Source organism: Macaca mulatta, chromosome 8 (genome assembly GCF_049350105.2).
Source record: "Macaca mulatta isolate MMU2019108-1 chromosome 8, T2T-MMU8v2.0, whole genome shotgun sequence".
Taxonomy (NCBI): domain Eukaryota; kingdom Metazoa; phylum Chordata; class Mammalia; order Primates; family Cercopithecidae; genus Macaca; species Macaca mulatta.
The window spans coordinates 80,268,876-80,288,659 of record NC_133413.1 but is presented as its reverse complement, the minus strand read 5'-3'; the positions used below and the strand labels follow the sequence as shown (position 1 = coordinate 80,288,659).

Sequence of the window (19,784 nt, the reverse complement as noted above, 5' to 3'; positions counted from 1 at the left end):
GTCACAAATTGAATTTCACCAGGCCAGGTGTCTACAGTTTCAAGAAGCAAGCAATGGGTCCATCAGAAAATCACAAAGCCTTATATATAGTTTGTTGCTTGTTGCTATCTGGCGGGATATTTTAATTAATATAGCTACTCTCTTTCAAGTCTCATTTCTAATGGTGCTAATTTAAATTTCACAATGGAAAGAGCCCGAACAGAGTATCTGCATTAATATATCTGCTCCTTTCTCCTAAGCCCTTCCATGTTTTGCTGAGCTCTTTGGTTTTTTTTTCTTTGTTTGTTTGTTTCTGAAGGCACAGGGTTTCCAATATTTGGACCAAATTGGTATTCATCTTGGGTGATTTTCTTGCTACTTGAAACATAGTATGTTTTAGCTTGAAATGGAATTTGATTGAGGCTTTGAAATTTCAGACGTTCTGATTTTGGTGTCCTGCCAGTATCAAAAAGCCAATTTACAATTTGCTTTTGGATACTAGCAGGTCACCAAAATCAGAATTGGCCTTAGTAAAAAAGACCATAAATTTCTTTCTTTTTTGAGATGGAGTATCACTCTTGTTGCCCAGGCTGGAGTGCAATGGTGCAATCTCGGCTCACTGCAACCTCTGCCTCCTGGGTTCAAGCCATTATCCTGCCTCAGCGTCCTGAGTAGCTGGGATTACAGGCATGCACTACCATGCCCGGGTAATTTTGTATTTTTAGTAGAGACGGGGTTTCTCCATGTTGGTCAGGCTGGTCTCGAACTCCTGATCTCAGGTGATCTGCCCACCTCGGCCTCCGAAAGTGCTGCGATTACAGGTGTGAGCCACCGTGCCTAGCCTTTTTTTTTTGTGAGGTGAAAGCAAGTTTATTAAGAAAGTAAAGGAATAAAGAATGGTTACTCCACAGGCAGAGCAACCAGAAGACCATAAATTTCTAACCTACCTAATTTTATAGATGAATTGCAGGAATAACTATTTATTTTACAAATGAAAGCCAATTAATGTTCAACCATAAAGATAGTCTAAAAATAGAAATAAATATATATGTCATTTATAGATGACTACCTGTGTGTGGTCAATGGCTGATTATATCCACTTATCAGTAAATGCATATAACTTTTCCTCTTTATTAATATAGCATTGACATTAAAAACTGCAATTTTATCATCCATTAATGTGAAGATAAATGTCCTTCAAAATTCCAGGGCTCAGTCAGGCGCAGTGGCTCATACCTGTAATCCCAGCACTTTGGGAGGCTGAGCTGGGAGGATCACTTGAGCAGGAATCCGAAATCAGCCTGGCCAACATGGTGAAACCCCATCTCTACTAAAAATACAAAAATTAGCCAGGCATCGTGGTCTGAACCTGTAGTGCCAGCTACTAGGGAGGCTGAGGAAGGGGAATTTCTTGAACCTGGGAGGTGGAGGTTGCAGTGAGCCAAGATTGTGTCACTGCACTCCAGCACTCCAGCACTCCAGCCTGGGTGACAGAGCAAGACTCCACCTCAAAAAAAAAAAAAAAAAGAAAAAAAAAAAGAAAAAAAATTCCAGGGCTCTTTGATACAATTTATCTCTCACTATTCAAATTTATTATCAAACATCGGTCATACAATAACATGAATTCAGGGCTTACTTTTCAGGTAATATCTCATGAAATCCTTGTGTATTATTATGTATATGTATTATCACCTTATTAAAGATGAGAAAATTCAGCCATAATAAAAGAAGTTAAATAAATTGTCCAAGAGAACCAGTATAGTGTAGAGATTAACAGCACAGCTAGAACCAGACTCTCTGGGTTTGAATTTCACCATTTATCAGCTGTGTAATCTTGGGAAAGTTATTTAGTCACTCTGTGGCTTAATTTCCTCATCTGTAAAATGGGGATAATAAGCTGAGTGTGGTGGCAGGCGCCTGTAATCCCAGCTACTTGGGAGGCTGAGGCAAGGACAATTGCTTGAATCTGGGAGGTGGAGGTTGCAGTGAGCCAAGATGGCACCACTGCACTCCAGCCCGGGCGACAGTGCGACTGTGTGAGACTACGTCTTAAAAAAAAAATGAGGATAATAATAGTACTGACCTCACAAAGTTACTGAGAGGGTTAAATACATTAATATATGAAAGCACTCAGAAGAGCGCTGGACCATAGTAAGTGTTGTAATACTGTTAGCAAATGGTCCTCAAATTGGGACGTGATGGAGCCAGAACTGACCCACAAACCAATGTGACTCACAAAACTATTCTCATAACTATTTATGTCACCTAATCTGATCAGCCCAAATCCTCTCATATTATTTCTCCCAGTTTAATGCTCTTGAATGTCTGCCTATTGCTTTTAGGACAGAGAGTACATCCTTTGATGTAGCATGTAACTAGGGTGACCACATTTTTGGTTTGCCTGGGATGGTCCCAGTTTGTATCTGCTGTACTGGTAGCCTGTTCAGTTTGGCATTTGTCCAGAATTTTTGATATTTTAGCTTAAAAAATAATTTTAAATACAGCTGTTTTATAGATCTATTGACTAGTTCATTGGTGAACAAATACATAACAATATTTATATAGAATGAATATAAATCATTAATTTTTTTTTTTTTTTTTTTTTTTTTGAGACGGAGTCTCGCTCTGTCGCCCAGGCTGGAGTGCAGTGGCCGGATCTCAGCTCACTGCAAGCTCCGCCTCCCGGGTTCACGCCGTTCTCCTGCCTCAGCCTCCTGAGCAGCTGGGACTACAGGCGCCCGCCGCCACGCCCGGCTAATTTTTTACATTTTTTAAAGTAGAGACGGGGTTTCACTGTGTTAGCCAGGATGGTCTCAATCTCCCGACCTCGTGATCCGCCCGCCTCGGCCTCCCAAAGTGCTGGGATTACAGGCGTGAGCCACCGCACTCGGCCTAATTAACTATTTTTAATACTCCTCCCCCATGGTCAAAACATCCCTGTTTGGAGGATAAATTATATCATCATTCTGCATATAACATGCTCCATAAAATAGGCCCTGGTTGCCTTTTCAGCTCATTCTTCTCTTCTCCTTCCCTTGCACCGTCACGGAACTGATCATAAGTTCCCACACGAGTCTTGCCTTCTGGTTGGACTGACTTCCTTTTCCATCCTGTGTCTGGATCACCGCACTGTTGCCTTCAAGATGTGGCATAAATGCCAACTCCTTGGAAAGCTTCCTCTGATTCCTCAGGGTTGGGTTGGAGCCCTCCCCTGGCTCTTATTGCGCCATATATTTCTGGTCAAAGCACTTTGCATCGTGCATTCTAACACCAGATTGCACTCCCGGTGAAGGCGGCGTTTGGCACAGAGGTGGTCGTTTAGATTCTTTCTGTCTTTATTTGTTGCATGGATGAATGAGGACACATTTTCCCCCTATATATTGAAACTGATTAAAGATACATTTCATTCTGCAGTCTGGGGAGGATCTTAAGGAGTTCTGCACATGCTATAGTTTAGTTTCTTCTATGGCACAAGAAACAAGGCCTTTGGAATAGGGTCACTATTGGAAAGGTAAGAAAACTGATGAACATACTCTGACAACTTAGACTAAACCAAGTCTGACCTTAACCTTATCAGGGTGGCCACTGTTGTCACCCCTGCCACTACCCAGCTCTCATGGCAGAGCTTTGGTTGCATTTTGGTGCCTACTGGCTGCTCTGTGACACACCTCTGTGCACACAGTGGCCCTGGCTCTGACCTACACCCTAACAATCTTCACCCCAAGTCTCCTCAACACCTTAGGGGGCCAATCTCACCTCCAGCCCATTTAACCCAAAACCCTGTCCCTGCCCAATCTCTTGTTTGAGCATCTGAAACAGAAAAGTCCAAAAGTGCTAGTAAGACAGCTTTAAAATAAGATGGAGTCCCTGAGAGGACTGATGATGGAGATTAGTGGTGCTGATGAATACCTTTTTGTCTTTCTTATAAAATATACTAACACGCTTTGGAATTCATATCACTGAAATTCCCTTTCCCATACTCTTTCATTCATATACATGTCCTGCATTTGGTATTATCTTTACCAATGACTCCACCACTTACTGGGGCTTGGCCCCTGCCAGGGTCTGTTCTAAGCATGCCAACCAGGGAGGCTGGGATTTGAACTTAAACTAGTCAGGGGCTCCAGCGGCCACCCCATGACCACAGTGCTGTATGGCACTAACACACAGCTGTGTCACCCATGGCCACCTTTGGCACACACTGTCACTATGGGGGAGATGAATCAAAATAAGCAAAAGCAATGTGGTCAGAGCGTGGCTGCTGAGGGTGGAGCTCAGTGTGGTCTAACAGCTCAGAGGCTTGAAGCAAAGGATCAGGAAGCAGCCCTGCCAAAGGAAGGCCGCCAAGAACTGACCGCCTGCCCTACCAAGCCACGGGACACATGGCCATGGCTGCCAGGAGCTCCTCTTGGCCCTCAAAGGGCAGTAGCATCAGCTTTCATACGCAATGGGAAAAATAAACACCCCATCAACCTGCTGATTTTCTATATTTTGCAACACACTTAGAAGATGTTGCTTTCAAATCAGCCACAAATTATTTCCTGAGTCATGAGTGCCACCTTCTAAGCTGTGCTCTCCCTCTGAGCTTGTCCTAAATGGAAAATGACCAGGGTGAGTATGCAAAGCATTTCAGCTGCCCCTCCTGCCTCATGCACAGGGAACAGCAAAAGGAAGAGAAGAGAAAAGATAGAAAAGAAAAGAAAAGAAAGAAATTGAACAGCAACAGAAAAAAAAAATTGCTTTATAAAAATCCTCTAAATAAGTCTGAAGATTAATTTTTGAAAATCCACCAAAAAGAAGGCAGTTTATAAACATTTATTTAGTTCATCTTGTACAGGATACATTTTTAAAAATGCTCTGTTGAATTTTCAAATTTCAAATTCTTCAGATCTGGTTCTTATCATTTCTCTCAGTCTTTTGTAATCAAATTTCACGATAAAAATCTTTTTTTTTTTTAATTAGTTTTCTAAAACTATCAAAATCTGAAATAATTAAGGCACTGAAGCCTCCTAAGTGGCTCCATCAATGGAGGGCTTTGAGCTGTTGGACCCCGTTGGAAGACAGTACTTTTCCTGGCATTTCTGTACATACTTGTTTTGCATCTGTTCTCATTCAATCCAATAAGATATAAGGAGCAGGTAAGGCCACATCAAACACTGCATTTGGGTGTTTAGTGAATTCCCAGGTGTGACTAGGCAGATATTTTCCATGTCAAGATTTCCTGCCTGCCACGTGGATATCCACTGAAAGATGGCTTGCCTTGTGGACTATGAAATGGCAAAGTCTGAAAATGCCAGTTATTTTGAGTTATAAAGTATCCTTAGATCTGTTCTCTGGTAAGGAGCTTACAAGGGGAAAAAAGCAACAGGTAACACCATGTTGCCCCTGCACATATGCTTTCAACAACTAAAGTTGCTAAGATTATGTGAAAATGACCTCAGAAACAATTGATTATCTGGCCCATTGAGTGGTGGTGGCAGGGATCAGGGAAGGGGAGGGTCCCAGATGCTTGTCATTTACACCCAAGGAGCAGTTAAACATTCTTCCTTTCAAAGTTGGCCAGGGGTGACTTCATGGAGAATGACTCTCTGACTCATCCCTGACCAGTCTTATGTCTTAAATAATCTGTGAACACCCTTTTATCTCTTTCACGACACTAGACTGAAAATCCCTTAGCTATAAATTGAGTGCCTCATAAAATAACTGTAAAGTCAATATTCAGAGATAAGTCCATTGATAATATTACACTTTGGAAATGTCTTAATGTGACCAGTGGGAGGCAGGCAAGATCGCCCTAGTGTGCGGGGTATGACCTCATCAGCCCTGCCCCAGGGAGACCAGCTCAAGGGTGGGGTCTTCGGCTCTGTCTTATGTGTGCTGGGAGTGACACGGGGTTGGTGTGGGGCAGATTGAGGACAGTTAAGATGAAGAACAAGAGAAAATAGAAAAAAGAAGACATACATAAATGGTTATAACATATCCCCAAAAGTCCAGCTTCCTTTGTTTTCATCTGCCCCATCGCCTTTCCTGTTGTCATTTGGCTTCTTGTTGGACGAATGACCTGTTCTCTAAAGGGAAGCCTCTGAGACCATAGCTCTGGAGGTTAGAGGGGCCGAATAGGGTGCCAGGGACAGAAATATTCTTTGGTATATTAATTTTAAAGATATAAATACAGATGAAGAAGATTAATATAGATAAAGAAGATATTAATATAGATGGCACCACTGAAGTTCACACTTCTTTGATGGACGTTTTTCTCCCAAGTGGATCCATTAACTAGGGTACTGGTAACGTCCGTGCCTCAGTTTTGCCTCAGCAGAGGCGGTAAGGACAGTGCCCAGCTGCTTCAGATGGAAGACCTGCCTGAGGTCTGTGCTCAGAGTAGAAAATTAGCAATAGTGAATACGGCCAGGTGACCAAGTGACATGGCCACCAGGAGTGTGTGTCCCCCCTCAGGAGCACAGTGAGGGATGGATGAGGGTTGGAGGGGGATAAAAATGACAGGGCTGAGGGTTGTTTATGGAATGTGTGTGTGTTGTCTCCGTGCTATGTTGAGACTATTGAGTGTCTTTATTTATTTATTTTTAGAGACAGGGTCTCTCTCTGTTCCTCAGGCTGGAGGTCAGTGTCACTATCATAGCTCACTGCAGCCTCAACCTCCTGGGCTCAAGCGATCCTCCTGCCTCAGCTTCTCGAGTAGCTAAGTAGCTGGGACTACAGGTGTGCATCACTACACCTGCCTAGTCAAAAAAATTATTTTGTCTCACTTTGCTGCCCAAGCTAATCTCAAACTCCTGGACTCAAGTGATCCTCCCACTTGGCCTCCCATAGTGCTAGGATTACAGGCGTGAGCCACTGTGTGTGTCCCTTTACTAGTGTCTTGACTCCCGGTACTCTGTCCCCAACTCCCAGCACCTTCTCTTTATTCACCACCTCTCTGCAGAGCTTTCGGAATCTTGTGGCTGCTGCTTTTCACCACCAAAGTTAATGAATGAACATCAACAAGGAAATTCCTTGTTTCCTCCAACTTTGGCCTTAGAATGCTCTTAAAATTCTCATTAGTCCTTTTGTGCCTTTGATGCTATATTTAATAAAAATCTCTAACCCATTTTCGTGAAGCTCCCCCACCAAATCAATGTGTAAGTACCACAAAGAAAATAAACTCCCCCTCCCCTCTCCCGGGGCTCCCAAAGGCCATTCTGTTTTTTTTTGTTTTTCCTTCACATGATTCCATGCTTAAAAGCATCATCCAACAAGCAAACAAGCATGGTAGTGAGTAAATGCTCTGGGACATCTTGATGGGACAGTAAGCTGATTTAAAAGCAAAATGATAGATCTGTGATCAATGACAAAACATGGTGGAGAATGCTGTTAGAACAAGCATGCACCCACAGCTGTGCTCTGCGCAACACGGTAAGAAACAGAAATTAGTGGAAATGACTGGATCATGCAATTATTGGGGAAGAAGCTGCCGAGAAGAATAAAAAAGTGTGAATACCTGTGTAGGTCATAGCTTCCTCCATCTTTATTTCCTGATATAGGAAAATACAAGAGTAATTTCTGTTAGCTTTAGAACTTATAAAACCATTCACTATATAGTTTTCCATGCATAACATCTAAATCCTAGAAAGAAACACATGGTGTTAAATACAGACAGTGTTAAAGCCCAACAGAGATTTCCTATTAGGTTCAAAATGAGGATTGAAAGCTATAAATGAAAAGATTTAAGATAAAAAAGAGTTCATATGAAAAAAATGGGTGGGTGTTAAAGGGAGGAGAGCCCACTTAAAAGCAGTGGGAAAGGTACTTCCAAAAGTCCATGTAATTCTCGGGAAAAGTTAAATTTTGGTTATTTTTAGACAAAACATTGGGGAAAAAAACGGGCTAATAATCATCTCCCGTAGGAACAGTCTGGAAGGTGGAGAGGACGGCTTAAAGTGAAACAGCGTAACTGGCTCCACCCAGTGTATCATTTCACCATTAAGGGACTTGATCAGATTTCACTAAGTAGAGTTGTTATGTCACCACCAATAAAAGTCCTGTGTTCTTTTTTTTTTTTTTTTTTTGAGACGGAGTCTCGCTCTGTCGCCCAAGCTGGAGTGCAGTGGCGCGATCCTGGCTCACTGCAAGCTCCGCCTCCTGGGTTCACGCCATTCTCCTGCCCCAGCCTCCCGAGTAGCTGGGACTACAGGCGCCCGCCACTGCGCCCGGCTCATTTTTTGTATTTTTAGTAGAGACGGGGTTTCACCGTGGTCTCGATCTCCTGACCTTGTGATCCGCCCGCCTCGGCCTCCCAAAGTGCTGGGATTACAGGCGTGAGCCACCGCGCCCGGCCAAGTCCTGTGTTCTTTTGGGGAGAAATATCTGGGTATAGTATTTCTAGTGCCTCTAATGGTTGGTTAAGATTCCTAGTCTTCGCAGGCTCTTTCCTTTCTTTCTTTCTATCTTTCTTTCTCTCTCTCTCTCTCTTTCTTTCTTTCTTTCTTTCTTTCTTTCTTTCTTTCTTTCTTTCTTTCTTTCTTTCTTTCTTTCTTTCTTTCTTTCTTTCTTTTCTTTCTTCTTTCTTTCCTTTCTTTCTTTCTCTTTTTTTTTTGGTCAGATTTGCGGAAAAGGTCAACAGATAAGCAGGATATTTGAAAAGATTTGAGCTGAGTGGGGTCAGTGACCAAAAGACCTATTTTGTAAGTCCAGTCTGCTCTTGACTGACAACTGATTCCACTAAGTGTTAACTGCGAGGTGTTGATTGAAAACTGAGGATTTATATTTTCTTAGGGGACTCCCAGAACTCAAAAGCCTTTGTGACCCTACAGTGGCGGAGATGACAGGTGGTGCTGTTGATCATTCTGGGATGGGAATTCCTACCCCCTTCAAGGCATGTGACCCAGAAAGCTGCCCATTTTACTGCTGATGACACTGGCTCTGCACCAGACCCACAGAGAAAACCCAGCGGCACCACAAAAAGCTCCTGCAAACTGCACCCAAATGCCTGGGAGTTCAGCTCTTCACCCTTCTGGAGCCGGCATGCCATGCCAAGGTCCATGCCCTTGCCGGTTTTAAGTCTTTCTCCTTCCTTGTATGGAGAGCTGGTATTTACATTTCTGCAGAAATCATGAGGAAGAAATGAGTATTTTCATTAACCAAGAAAGAGCTGGGGTGGACACTGAAAAGAACTGCATCTCCATGAAACAAAGGAGAAATAAGCCAGTTTAACACACAGAGCAGGGAAGGAACATCTGGCTGATTCCATTCAGACCCTCTTATATTTTTAGATCCCAAGTTAATGAACTGCTCCAATATCTCTAGTTTCAGATGAAAAATATTGGCAAAAGAAATCTAATTCAGTGTCATAGGCAGGAATCCAACTCGGGGAACTCCAAACTGGGATAGCAGAAATAGAGCATTGTGTCTTTCCATCAAAGTTCTCTTAAAAAAAGAGAATATCCTGGTTTACTTAGAGTATATCTTCAGACTGTTGACGGCAATAACAAACAAATCCCCAATGCTTTCATCTCATCTTCCAACAGATGCTTCTATCAGGAATCAAGGTTTACTAATAGAATAGACCTGTGGGAGATATTGGAAGGAAATGCTCACCAAATCTTTTGGTGGATTAAGTTTTTCATTAGTACACCCAGAGCTAAACTTAGAGATCAAATTGTATTTAGAATTGCCTGGAAAGTGTCTCGTCTAAAAATCTTGAACTATATATTTCTGTACAATTAAATGTTTCCAAGGCAGAAAGCTTAGTAACACAAAGAATTTTCCAGGTAAAATAGAAAAAATACTATTTTTTTTCCTTACCAATATCGAGATTCTTAGGTCTTGGGTTGCACTGCTTATATCCTTGACAGCTTCTGAGCTCCATTAATTGTACGTGTAGCTGATTCAAAACGCCTCGTTCTACCGTGTGCACTGTATTTGTGAGCTGTGAATAGAGACAGGACAATCTATTTAAGCTTATGTCTGGTTATCCTATTTTCAACAACCTTCATAAAATGAACATATATTGTCTTACCTGATAAGGATCTGTATTCATATCAAAATACTCCAAAAAGCCAGTAGCAAACTCACAGAAAAGAAAATTATGCGTCTCATTAACTGTACGCAAACACCAGTAGGTGTTATTGTTAGAACTCGTGCAAGCACAGAAAGATCCCACTGTTGGGTAAAAAAGAAAAACACAACAAAACAAAAAGAGTGAAAAACCTTAGGCAGAGGCAGGCTTGCCATTCCAGTGTTCCCTTATCTTTACACTTTAAAGTTCACAATTTCTTTCTTATAAATACTGTGGTTTCATGTTAAGAATAATAATACCTTTCCCCCCGCCATGTAAATTTGCTGTGAAACTAGGTGAAAATGGGGAAAAAGATAGTGATCTCTTATAGGCTGAAGACTAAAGTAAAATTTCAGGCATATTAGTTTATCCTCCCCTTAGCTCTGTTATGCAGTGGTTTCCAAAGAGGGGTGAGTGGGGGAAGTATGAGAAGAAAAATATCAGAATTTCTATTTATTCTCTTTTTTAAAAAGAAAAATGGTTATTTAATAAAGATATGGAACTAGTACCCTCACTTGTTATATATGGCAGATGGCCACGTGTCACCAATGAAGCATGAAAAGATGGGATTTTGCAACAAAGAAGGGTTTAGAGAAGCCTTGAGCCCAGCCTGGAGGATTTGGGATGGTCTCTGCAACACTCTAACCTGAGCTAGGCCGTGACCACAAACATCTTGTATACTACATAGCCCCCTGGTTAACTTGTAGAAGGTATGCAGAAGAGATGTCCCATTTATAATCAACTCACCCCCTCTTCTGTTTACAAAAGGGCACATGTTCCAAATTCGCTGACCTTTCTTGAATTTCAGAAATGTGCTGCCTAACAAATATATATATATATATATATATATATATTTTTTTTTTGAGACGGAGTCTCGCTCTGTCACCCAGGCTGGAGTGCAGTGGCGGGATCTCAGCTTACTGCAAGCTCCGCCTCCCGGGTTTACGCCATTCTCCGGCCTCAGCCTCCCGAGTAGCTGGGACTACAGGCGCCCGCCACCTCGCCCGGCTAGTTTTTTGTATTTCTTAATAGAGACGGGGTTTCACCGTGTTAGCCAGGATGGTCTCGATCTCCTGACCTCGTGATCCGCCCGTCTCGGCCTCCCAAAGTGCTGGGATTACAGGCACAAATATATTTTTTTAAGAGATAGGGTCTCTCTCTGTTATCCAGGCTGGACTAGAACTCCTGGGCTCAAGTGATCCTCAGCTTCCCAAGTAGCTGGGACTACAGGCATGCGCCACTGCGTCTGGCCCAGCAAAAAAATTTTTTAAAACAACTATTAGGTTGGTGCAAACATAATTATGGTTTTTGCATTGTTGAAATTTGCTGTTTGATATTGGAATGCATTCTTAAATAAATGTGGTTGTATTAATCATTTTAATGGGCATTTCTTGCTTTTTTTTTTTTTCCGCTAATAACGTATTACTTGCTCTTTATGTTTATTTTAGACTATGGAAATGGTGTTAGACAAAAACTAAATTCCAGTGATTTTCTTATTCGAGTTCAAAATGGATTGTAAAGCAGCGGAGACAACTTGCAACATTAACAAAGCATTTGGCCCAGGAACTGCTAACAAACATAAAGTGAAGTGGTGGTTCAACAAGTTTTGCAAAGGACATGAAAGCCTTGAAGACGAGGAGCATAGTGGTGGACCATTGGAAGCTGACAACGACCTTGAGAGCAATCATCGAAGCTGATCCTCTTACAGCTACATGAGAAGTTGCGGAAGAACTCAATGTCGACCCTTCTATGGTCATTTGGCATTTGAAGCCAACCAGAAAGGTGAAAAAGCTCGATAAGTGGGTGCCTTATGAGCTGAGGGGAAAATAAAAAATATTGTCGTTTTGAAGTATTGTCTTCTCTTATTCTATGCAACAACAATGAACCATTTATCAATCAGACCATGATGTGCGACGAACAGCTCAGTGGCTGGACCAAGAAGAAGCTCCAAAGCACTTCCCAAAGTCAAATTCACACCAAAAAAGGTCATGGTCACTGTCGGGTGGTCTGCTGCTGGTCTGATCCACTACAGCTTTCTGAATCCTGGCCAAACCAGTACATCTGAGAAGTATGTTCAGCAAATCAATGAGATGCATCAAAAACTGCAATGTCTGCAGCTGGCACTGGTCAACAGAAAGGGCCCAATTATTCTCCACGACAATGCCTGACTGTGGCACAACCAATGCTGCAAAAGTTGAACGAATTGGGCTACGAAGTTTTGTCTTATCTGCCATATTCACCTGACCTCTTGCCAACCGACTACCACTTCTTGAAGCATCTTGACAACTTTTTGTGGGGAAAACTCTTCCACAACCAAAAGAATGTAGAAAATGCTTTCCAAGAGTTCATTGAATCCTGAAGCATGAATTTTTATGCTACAGGAATAAATGAGCTTATTTCTTACGGCAAAAATGTGTTGAGTGTAATGCTTCCTATTTTGGTTGATAAAGATGTGTTTGAGCCCAGATATGAGTCCGAAACTGCAATTACTTTTGCATCAACCTAATAGGATAGGTACACGTGATGAGCATTCCTTGTGCACTATGTACTTTGCATGTACTATAACTCATTTAATCCTCAAAGCCACTTCTTGAGACAGAGGTTATTATTATCATCCTCATTTTAACAGATGAAAAAACCCTAGGCACAGAGACGTTAAGTAATTTGTCCAAGGTCACACGGCTGACAACTGGTAGCACTGGGATCTGGCTACAGAGTTTACATTTTTTTTTTGAGACAGTGTCTCTTTTGCCCAAGCTTGAGTGCAGTGGCATGATTAAGGCTCACTGCAGCTTTGACCTCCCAGTCTCAAGCGATCCTGTCACCTCAGCCTCCTCTGTTGGTGGGACTACAGGTATGCACCATCACACCTGGCTAGTATTTTATTTTTTTGTAGAGATGGGTCTTGGCATGTTGCCTAGGCTGGCCTTGAACTCCTACACACAAGCGATCTGCCTGCCTCGGTCTCTCAAAGTGTTGGGCTTACAGGCATGAGCCACCACGCCCGGCCAAGAGTTTACTCTTAATTACTAGACTCTGCTGTCCTATGCAGTATCAGACACACTAAATCTGTCCCCTTAGGCTAAAAGAGATGTTTTAAACAATGGATCAGAAATGATTTTAAAAAATTATTTTAATAGACTATTTTTTAGAGCAGTTTTGAGTGAAAACTACAGAGCATTCTCATATAACCCCAGTCCTCACAGATACATAACTTCTCCCACCATAGACATCCCTCACCAGGGTGGCACACTTGTTACCATCAATGAGCCTATATTGACACATCATTGCTACTCAAAGTTCATAGTTTACACTTGGGTTCACTCTTGGTGTTGTGCATCCTGTGGGTTTGGACAATGCATGATGACATTTATCTGCCATTGTTGTATCACACAGAGTAATTTCACTGCTCTAAAAATCCTGTGTTCTGCCTATTCACCCCTCTCTCCCTCCAGGAATGATTTTTTTTTAAGTTGATTAGCTAATTTAAATATTTTTACACGGTCGGGTGCGGTGGCTCACGCCTGTAATCCCAGCACTTTGAGATGCTGCAGTGGGCAGATCACCTGAGGTCGGGAGTTCGATACCATCCTGGCCAACATGGCGAAACCCCGTCTCTACTAAAAATACAAAAATTAGCCGGGCGTGGTGGCGGGCGTCTGTAATCCCAGCTACTCGGGAGACTGAGGCAGGAGAATTGCTTGAACCCAGGAGACGGAGATTGCAGCGAGCCGAGATCACGCCATTGCACTCCAGCCTGGGAGACAAGAGTGAAACTCTGTCTCAAAAAGAAAAAAAAAATTTTTTTTTTACACATTATGTTCTCCAACTTAAAACTTATATTTTCTCTCTCTCTCTCTCTCTTTTTTTGTCCTTTGAGACAGGGTCTCACTCTGTCACCCAGTGGTGTGATCTGCAGCCTCCTCCACCGGGGCTCAAGTGACCCTCTCACCTCAGCCTCCCAAGTAGCTGGGACTACAGGCAAGCCCGGCTGATTTTCATTTTTTTTTGTAGAGATAGGGTTTCACCATGTTGCCCAGGCTGGTCTTGAACTCCTGGGCTCAAGTGATCCACCTGCCTCAGCTTCCCAAAGTGCTGGGATTACAGGTATGAGCCACCGTGCCCAGCCAACTTTTACACTCTTAAACTTTTCATATCCTTTCTGATCTTTTATTTAATGCAAACAGTCTTTGTAATAGACATGCACCTTTTAAATAAAATGTTACCTCATTTATAATAACTTATGACAATAATTCTAGGAATGTCACCTAATAAAAACCATCTATTCTAGAGAACTTCTAAATTATATTAAAACATTAAAAAGCCTTAATACTTGAGATTTGATATCAACAAATCAGATAACAAACTACATATGCTTATTTCAAAGAAAGACCTAAAGCTTATAGGAAATGACCTGAAAGAGTAGCTGTGGGGAAAAAATCCTAAATTGAATTGAATGAACCAGATTAGATAAAATATAGGCAAAGAAAAGATAATATCTTAAAAATGGATGATTGAAAATGCTTTCATCATTATATGACTTTTCATTAAAAGATCTCTAAATATGTTATTTATAACATATTGTTTATAGGTGAACATTTATCTCACATCTACATACATTAAAAAACCATGGAATCCAAATTTTCTAATCTGTGTAGAAATCTTCCAAATTAACAGTTGAAAAGGGTTTTAAACTTGTTTCATGAAATATACAAATACAATACCTTTGTATTTGCAAGAATAATTGATCAATCTCAGGGAGAATAGACATTTAATAGTGTAATTTCAGTAGAGATGACTACTTAGTTAATGGTGGCATTAAAAATTACCTAACGTAGATGACAGATTGATGGGTGCAGCAAACCACCATGGCATGTGTATTCCTATGTAACAAAACTGCACGTTCTGCACATAGACCCCAGAATTTAAAATATAATAAAAATAAAATTAATAAAATAAATAAATAAATGAATGTCCTGGCCAGGCACGCGGTGGCTCACACCTATAAGCCAGCACTTTGGGAGGCCAAGGCGGGTGGATCACCTGAAGTTAGGTGATCTTAGGTGACATCAGCCTGGCCAACATGGTGAAACCCCATCTCTACTAAAAATACAAAAAAATTAGGTGGGCGTGGTGGTGGCTGCCTGTAATCTCAGCTACTCGGGAGGCTGAGGCAAGAGAATCACTTGAACCCAAGAGACAGAGGTTGCAGTGAGCTGAGAACGCACCATTGCACTCCAGCCTTGGCAACAAGAGCGAAACTCTGTCTTAAAAAAAAAAAAAAAGAAAGAAAGAAAGAAAAAAAAATGTCCTGATTGACTCAGCATGACATGAAGCACATCTATGGAAGCAGAAAATCTTTCTGAGTCACCTTTCATATGAAAGCAATTAAGATTCCACATCAAACATAAACTGAATGTCTCACTGCATTGTGAAGTGGGACACTGAGATTTGTTTTCCTTAAGCATTCTTTAATAAGTGAGAACAAACGTTTTGGGACCTCCAAAGAATATGAAATCTATTTTTAAAAACTATTTTTTAATCTTTATCTCAAACTTTAAATTTCTATTTTGTGTATTTTCTTTTTATTTCTTTTCTTTTTTTTTTTTTTCTTGTGAGATGGGGTCTCACTCTGTCACCCAGGCTGGAGTACAATCATGGCTCACTGCAGCCTTCACCTCCCATGCTCAAGTGATCCTCCCACCTCAGCCTCCTGAGTAGCTGGGACTACAGGTGTGCACCACCAAGCCCGGCTAATTTTTGTATTTTTTGTAGAGACAGGGTTTCACCATGTTGCTCAGGCCGGTCTTGAACTCCTGGGTTCAACTGATCCTCTGACCTTGACCTCCCAAAGTGCTGGGATTACAGACATGAATCTCTGTGCGTGGACTGTTTATTTGGTATATTTTCATAATACACAGGCATGTTTGTATAGTAGTGTAATTAAATATAGATGGTGTGTTTATTTTAAAAATTGATATGGGTACATAATAAAAAAATGTTTAGAGACCATTGCATTGGAGGATCTTGTGCCTGGATGGATTTGCCTTTTCTTCTTTTTCTCATGTTATTGAATATTACTATGCCAAGGGCTTAAGTTGACATAGCAAATATGAAGAATATAGCAATAATATTATCAAAATATGTAATAGAATGGATAAAAATATTAAAGCATAGCACACATAGTATTACTTTTTGAAATTTTTACTTTAGTATATATATTACGTATACATGCAGATACACATATATACTTGTGTATGTGTACATACGTGTATAGGATCCTGATATAAGATGCATTTTTTACTGTGGCTTTTTGGGAAGAAATTCTGGAAGCCGTTGCCCTAGAATATCAGAGCACCAAGCATACATTGTGTATCAGAAGGAGCATCAAATTTGGTATTGAATGGGATCAGTTCCTAATTCACTCCTGTGTATAAGAGCAGAGTGATGGCAGGCACGGTCCTCACTCACCAGCACAGTGACCCCCAGCGGCAGGCACTCAAAGTTTTGTTCAATTGATATGAGTTGATTTGATCTGGACAGGGTGGCTTGCTTGCTTGTTTATTTATTCACCTAATATTAACTAAGCAATTCCTTTGGGTCAGGAATACAGTGTCACACAGACATGGTTTCTTATCTTGAGAAACTTACAGTCTAGTGGAAAGGACAACAGTCAAGCAGAAACCAATGTAAAAAATCGTATGATTATAAATGTAATACGCCCCGTGGGGGAAAAGCAGAACTTGCTGATAGAGCGTATCAAAGGGGCAGACCCTAGTCTGAGGCACAGGGAGGGTGTCCACAAGCAGTGACACCGCAATTGAGGTCTGAAGGGTGAGTAGTATTTGCTGGGCACGGGGCTGTGGGCAAGAGCCTTCCAGGGAGGAGAAACAAGCGCAAAGATCCCATGGCAAGAGGGAGCTTGAGATGTTTGAGGAATAAAGAGAAGCTGAGTGGCGGAAGCAGGCAAGAGCAGAGGCAATGGTCCCAGCGTAGGATTGGATAGGAGCATGTGGGGTTTTGTTGGATATGTTAAGGATTTTGCTATATTTTATTTTATTTTTGAGACAGGGTCTCATTCTATCGCCCAGGCTAGAGTGTGATGGCACGATCACAGCTCACTGCAGCCTCAGCCTTCTGGGGTCAGGTGAAGGGATTCTGCTCTTTAGCTTAAGAAAAGCAGGTGTCATTAAAAGATCACCCTAGCTCCTCTGAGCAGGATGGACTGGTGAGGACCAGAGGGGAGCCTGGGAGGCTACAGAGGAGGCCTGACAGTGGCCGAGGTAAGAAATGGTGGTGGCTTGAGCAGGATGGCCTCAACTCAGATGGCGAAAAGCAGAGAGAGGTATGAAGGGCCTCCTTCTGCCATAAGCAACTATAACCTTGTGTTTTGCAATGGTTCAGCTTTCAAGGAGCTTCCGGTCCTGGATACACCAAAGGCGTGACTTCCTCAGGACCTCTACTTGCAGTGCTCCCTCTGCCTGGACACGCTCCCTGCTCCTTCCCACGGGGATCACTTCTCCCCATCCTTTAGGTTTCAGCCTAAATTTCACCTCAAAGGCCTGTCTTCCCCACACTCTCTGAAAGGGTCCCATTTAAAAACGTCGATCACTGTTTCCTTCATAGCATTACTACAACTCATAATTATTTTATTTCATTTACTTTCCTTTATTTTTCTACCTGTACCCCATTAAAATATATTATGAGCACAGAAAATAAAGTGTCTTGCTAAATGTTGTGTCCCCAGTTACTGTCCCCAGCAATTTGAATAACCCTCAGGGATTCCCACATCACAGTTTCAGAAACTATATTAAAAGTTAAATGCTGTGACTTTAAGAGTTCATTCAGCCTTGATGTGATTTTAAACAGAAATGCAAACATGGACCCTGAAATCAAGAAACATCAAAATGGAAAGGGAAAACATAAAGTCTCCTGGACAAGCCCTAGATCCCCCTAAGAATGGTCTGTCAATTCTTTGGAGTCTCCAAATCCCAGTTTGAGAAACAGTAGCCCAGGTGGTCTCTAGTGAGCTTCTCAGTTAGAAGATTCTGTGTTTCATCTACTCTATAGGCTGGTAAGTTTCAATTAGAGGATGTACTGTAAGAATGTAGGTTATTACTTCTATATGGCCTCAGTGAATAATGTGCACAGGCCACTAAAGAAAATATAAGCACTAATTTTAAAAGTGCACAAATGTTATTATTCCATATCCTTAGCAATCCAATGTAAAACCAAATAATTTTGTAGAGTCTCTATTAGTCTGTAAGTCTAGTGCTGGTACTGAAGTGGACCGAGAATAAGTAGAATATGCGCCCTGCACTGAAGAGGCTTTTACTATTCTTTTACTTCCTTTTATTACGCTTATGTACTTGAAATAAAGCAGAACCAAAATCTATTTGGGACAAAATTTTTCACCCATTTATGGGATGTTCATCCATTGCGTTATTTAGCTGTAGAACAGTCCTACTGGGTAAAAACTGTGCCAGGTGCTGGCTATTATGTGAAACAACATCATCAGGAGGAAAAACCCAGAGAGAAGCTTGGCATTACCAAACAAAATACCAGAAAAAAAATTAAAGAAAACAGTAATATTTGGCAAAATCATTTGAGTTTCCACTATGGAGTAGAATATGATGCCTTTCTCTTGAATCTTTGTAGATTCCTGGTTTTATGCTGCTGAATTTCTGATCTAAGTTATGAGTCGCTGTCTCTGCATGGCGGCAGGAAGTGGCATTTGGAACAAGCAACTTACGGTTCCAGAACGGGGCTGTCTGCCAGTGGTTGTTGTCGTGCGTGAAACAAGTAAGGCCAGGCAGGCTGCACTCTTCCCCCTTCCTCTGCCGTCTCTTCTCCTTCCTCTCCTTCTTCCTCCTACGGTTCTCCTTGAAAAGTTGCAGTTTGCTATCGACTTCCTGAGCAGCCTCCCTGTTCCAAGAGAAGGGATTTTTTTTTGAGTGTTCAGAAGGCACTTTCTCAATTAAAAGTAGGCTTGTTGCTGTGAGTCTTGCAAGAATATTTAGATGCTTGATAAGAGATAATGGACGACCTTCAATTTGTATAGACGGACTTAAAATAGAATCAGGAATAGTGAAGATAGGCTGGGCACAGTGGCTTGCACCTGTAATCCCAGCACTTTGGGAGGCTGAGGAGAGCGGATCACCTGAGGTCACGAGTTTGAGATCAGCTTGGCCAACATGGTGAAACCCTGTCTCTGCTAAAAATATAAAAATTAGCCGGATGTGGTGACGCACAACTGTAGTCCCAGCTACTAGGGGATGAGGCACAAGAATCTCTTGAACTCAGAAGGTGGAGGTTGTAGTGAGCCAAGATTGCACCACTGCACTAAAGCCTGGGCAACAGGGTGAGACTCTGTCTCAAAAAAAAAAAAAAAAAAAAAAAAAAGAGAAAGGAATACTGAAGGCAAATGAATTCAGTGACAGCTTCTTGGGACCTTATTGAACCTAAGAGGACCAACATTTTCCTCTTCCTGTGCATGGAAACATTGATGGAAATAAATGTCAATGTGAATGAGAGGATCCTGCTAGCCACACTCTTTGGACAAATGGCTTATTTTTTTTGGCAGCCAAGTACCAATCAGCCATTGAGTTAAAGGTTAGTTGAAATAGATGGCTTGGATTAAAAGGTTTAAAAAATTCTTTGACAAATTCTACTAAACAAGTTTAGATAGCCTTTATTTTTAGAATTATTATTTATTTATTTTTTTATATAAAAAGCTTAAATTTTGTTGAGG

The 19,784-nt window shown here is 41.5% G+C and overlaps 1 protein-coding gene across 7 annotated transcripts in view; it reads right to left on the bottom strand.

Annotated features, from left to right (window-relative positions):
• The window catches only part of SULF1 (sulfatase 1), a 193,755-nt gene that overhangs the window by 11,706 nt on the left and 162,265 nt on the right, over window positions 1-19,784 (bottom strand). For 4 of the 7 annotated variants that reach the window (XM_015145538.3, XM_077943760.1, XM_015145536.3 and 1 more), the window contains exons 18-21: window positions 18,786-18,958; window positions 9,995-10,137; window positions 9,781-9,904; window positions 7,478-7,511 (exon numbers count right to left, since the gene is read on the bottom strand). In XM_015145538.3, the coding sequence (XP_015001024.1) occupies window positions 7,478-7,511; window positions 9,781-9,904; window positions 9,995-10,137; window positions 18,786-18,958 (474 nt within the window). Of the gene's footprint in view, window positions 1-7,335; window positions 7,512-9,780; window positions 9,905-9,994; window positions 10,138-18,785; window positions 18,959-19,784 lie in introns of those variants that run through there. The other 3 variants (XM_077943758.1, XM_077943756.1, XM_015145534.3) reach the window with 2 other exon arrangements.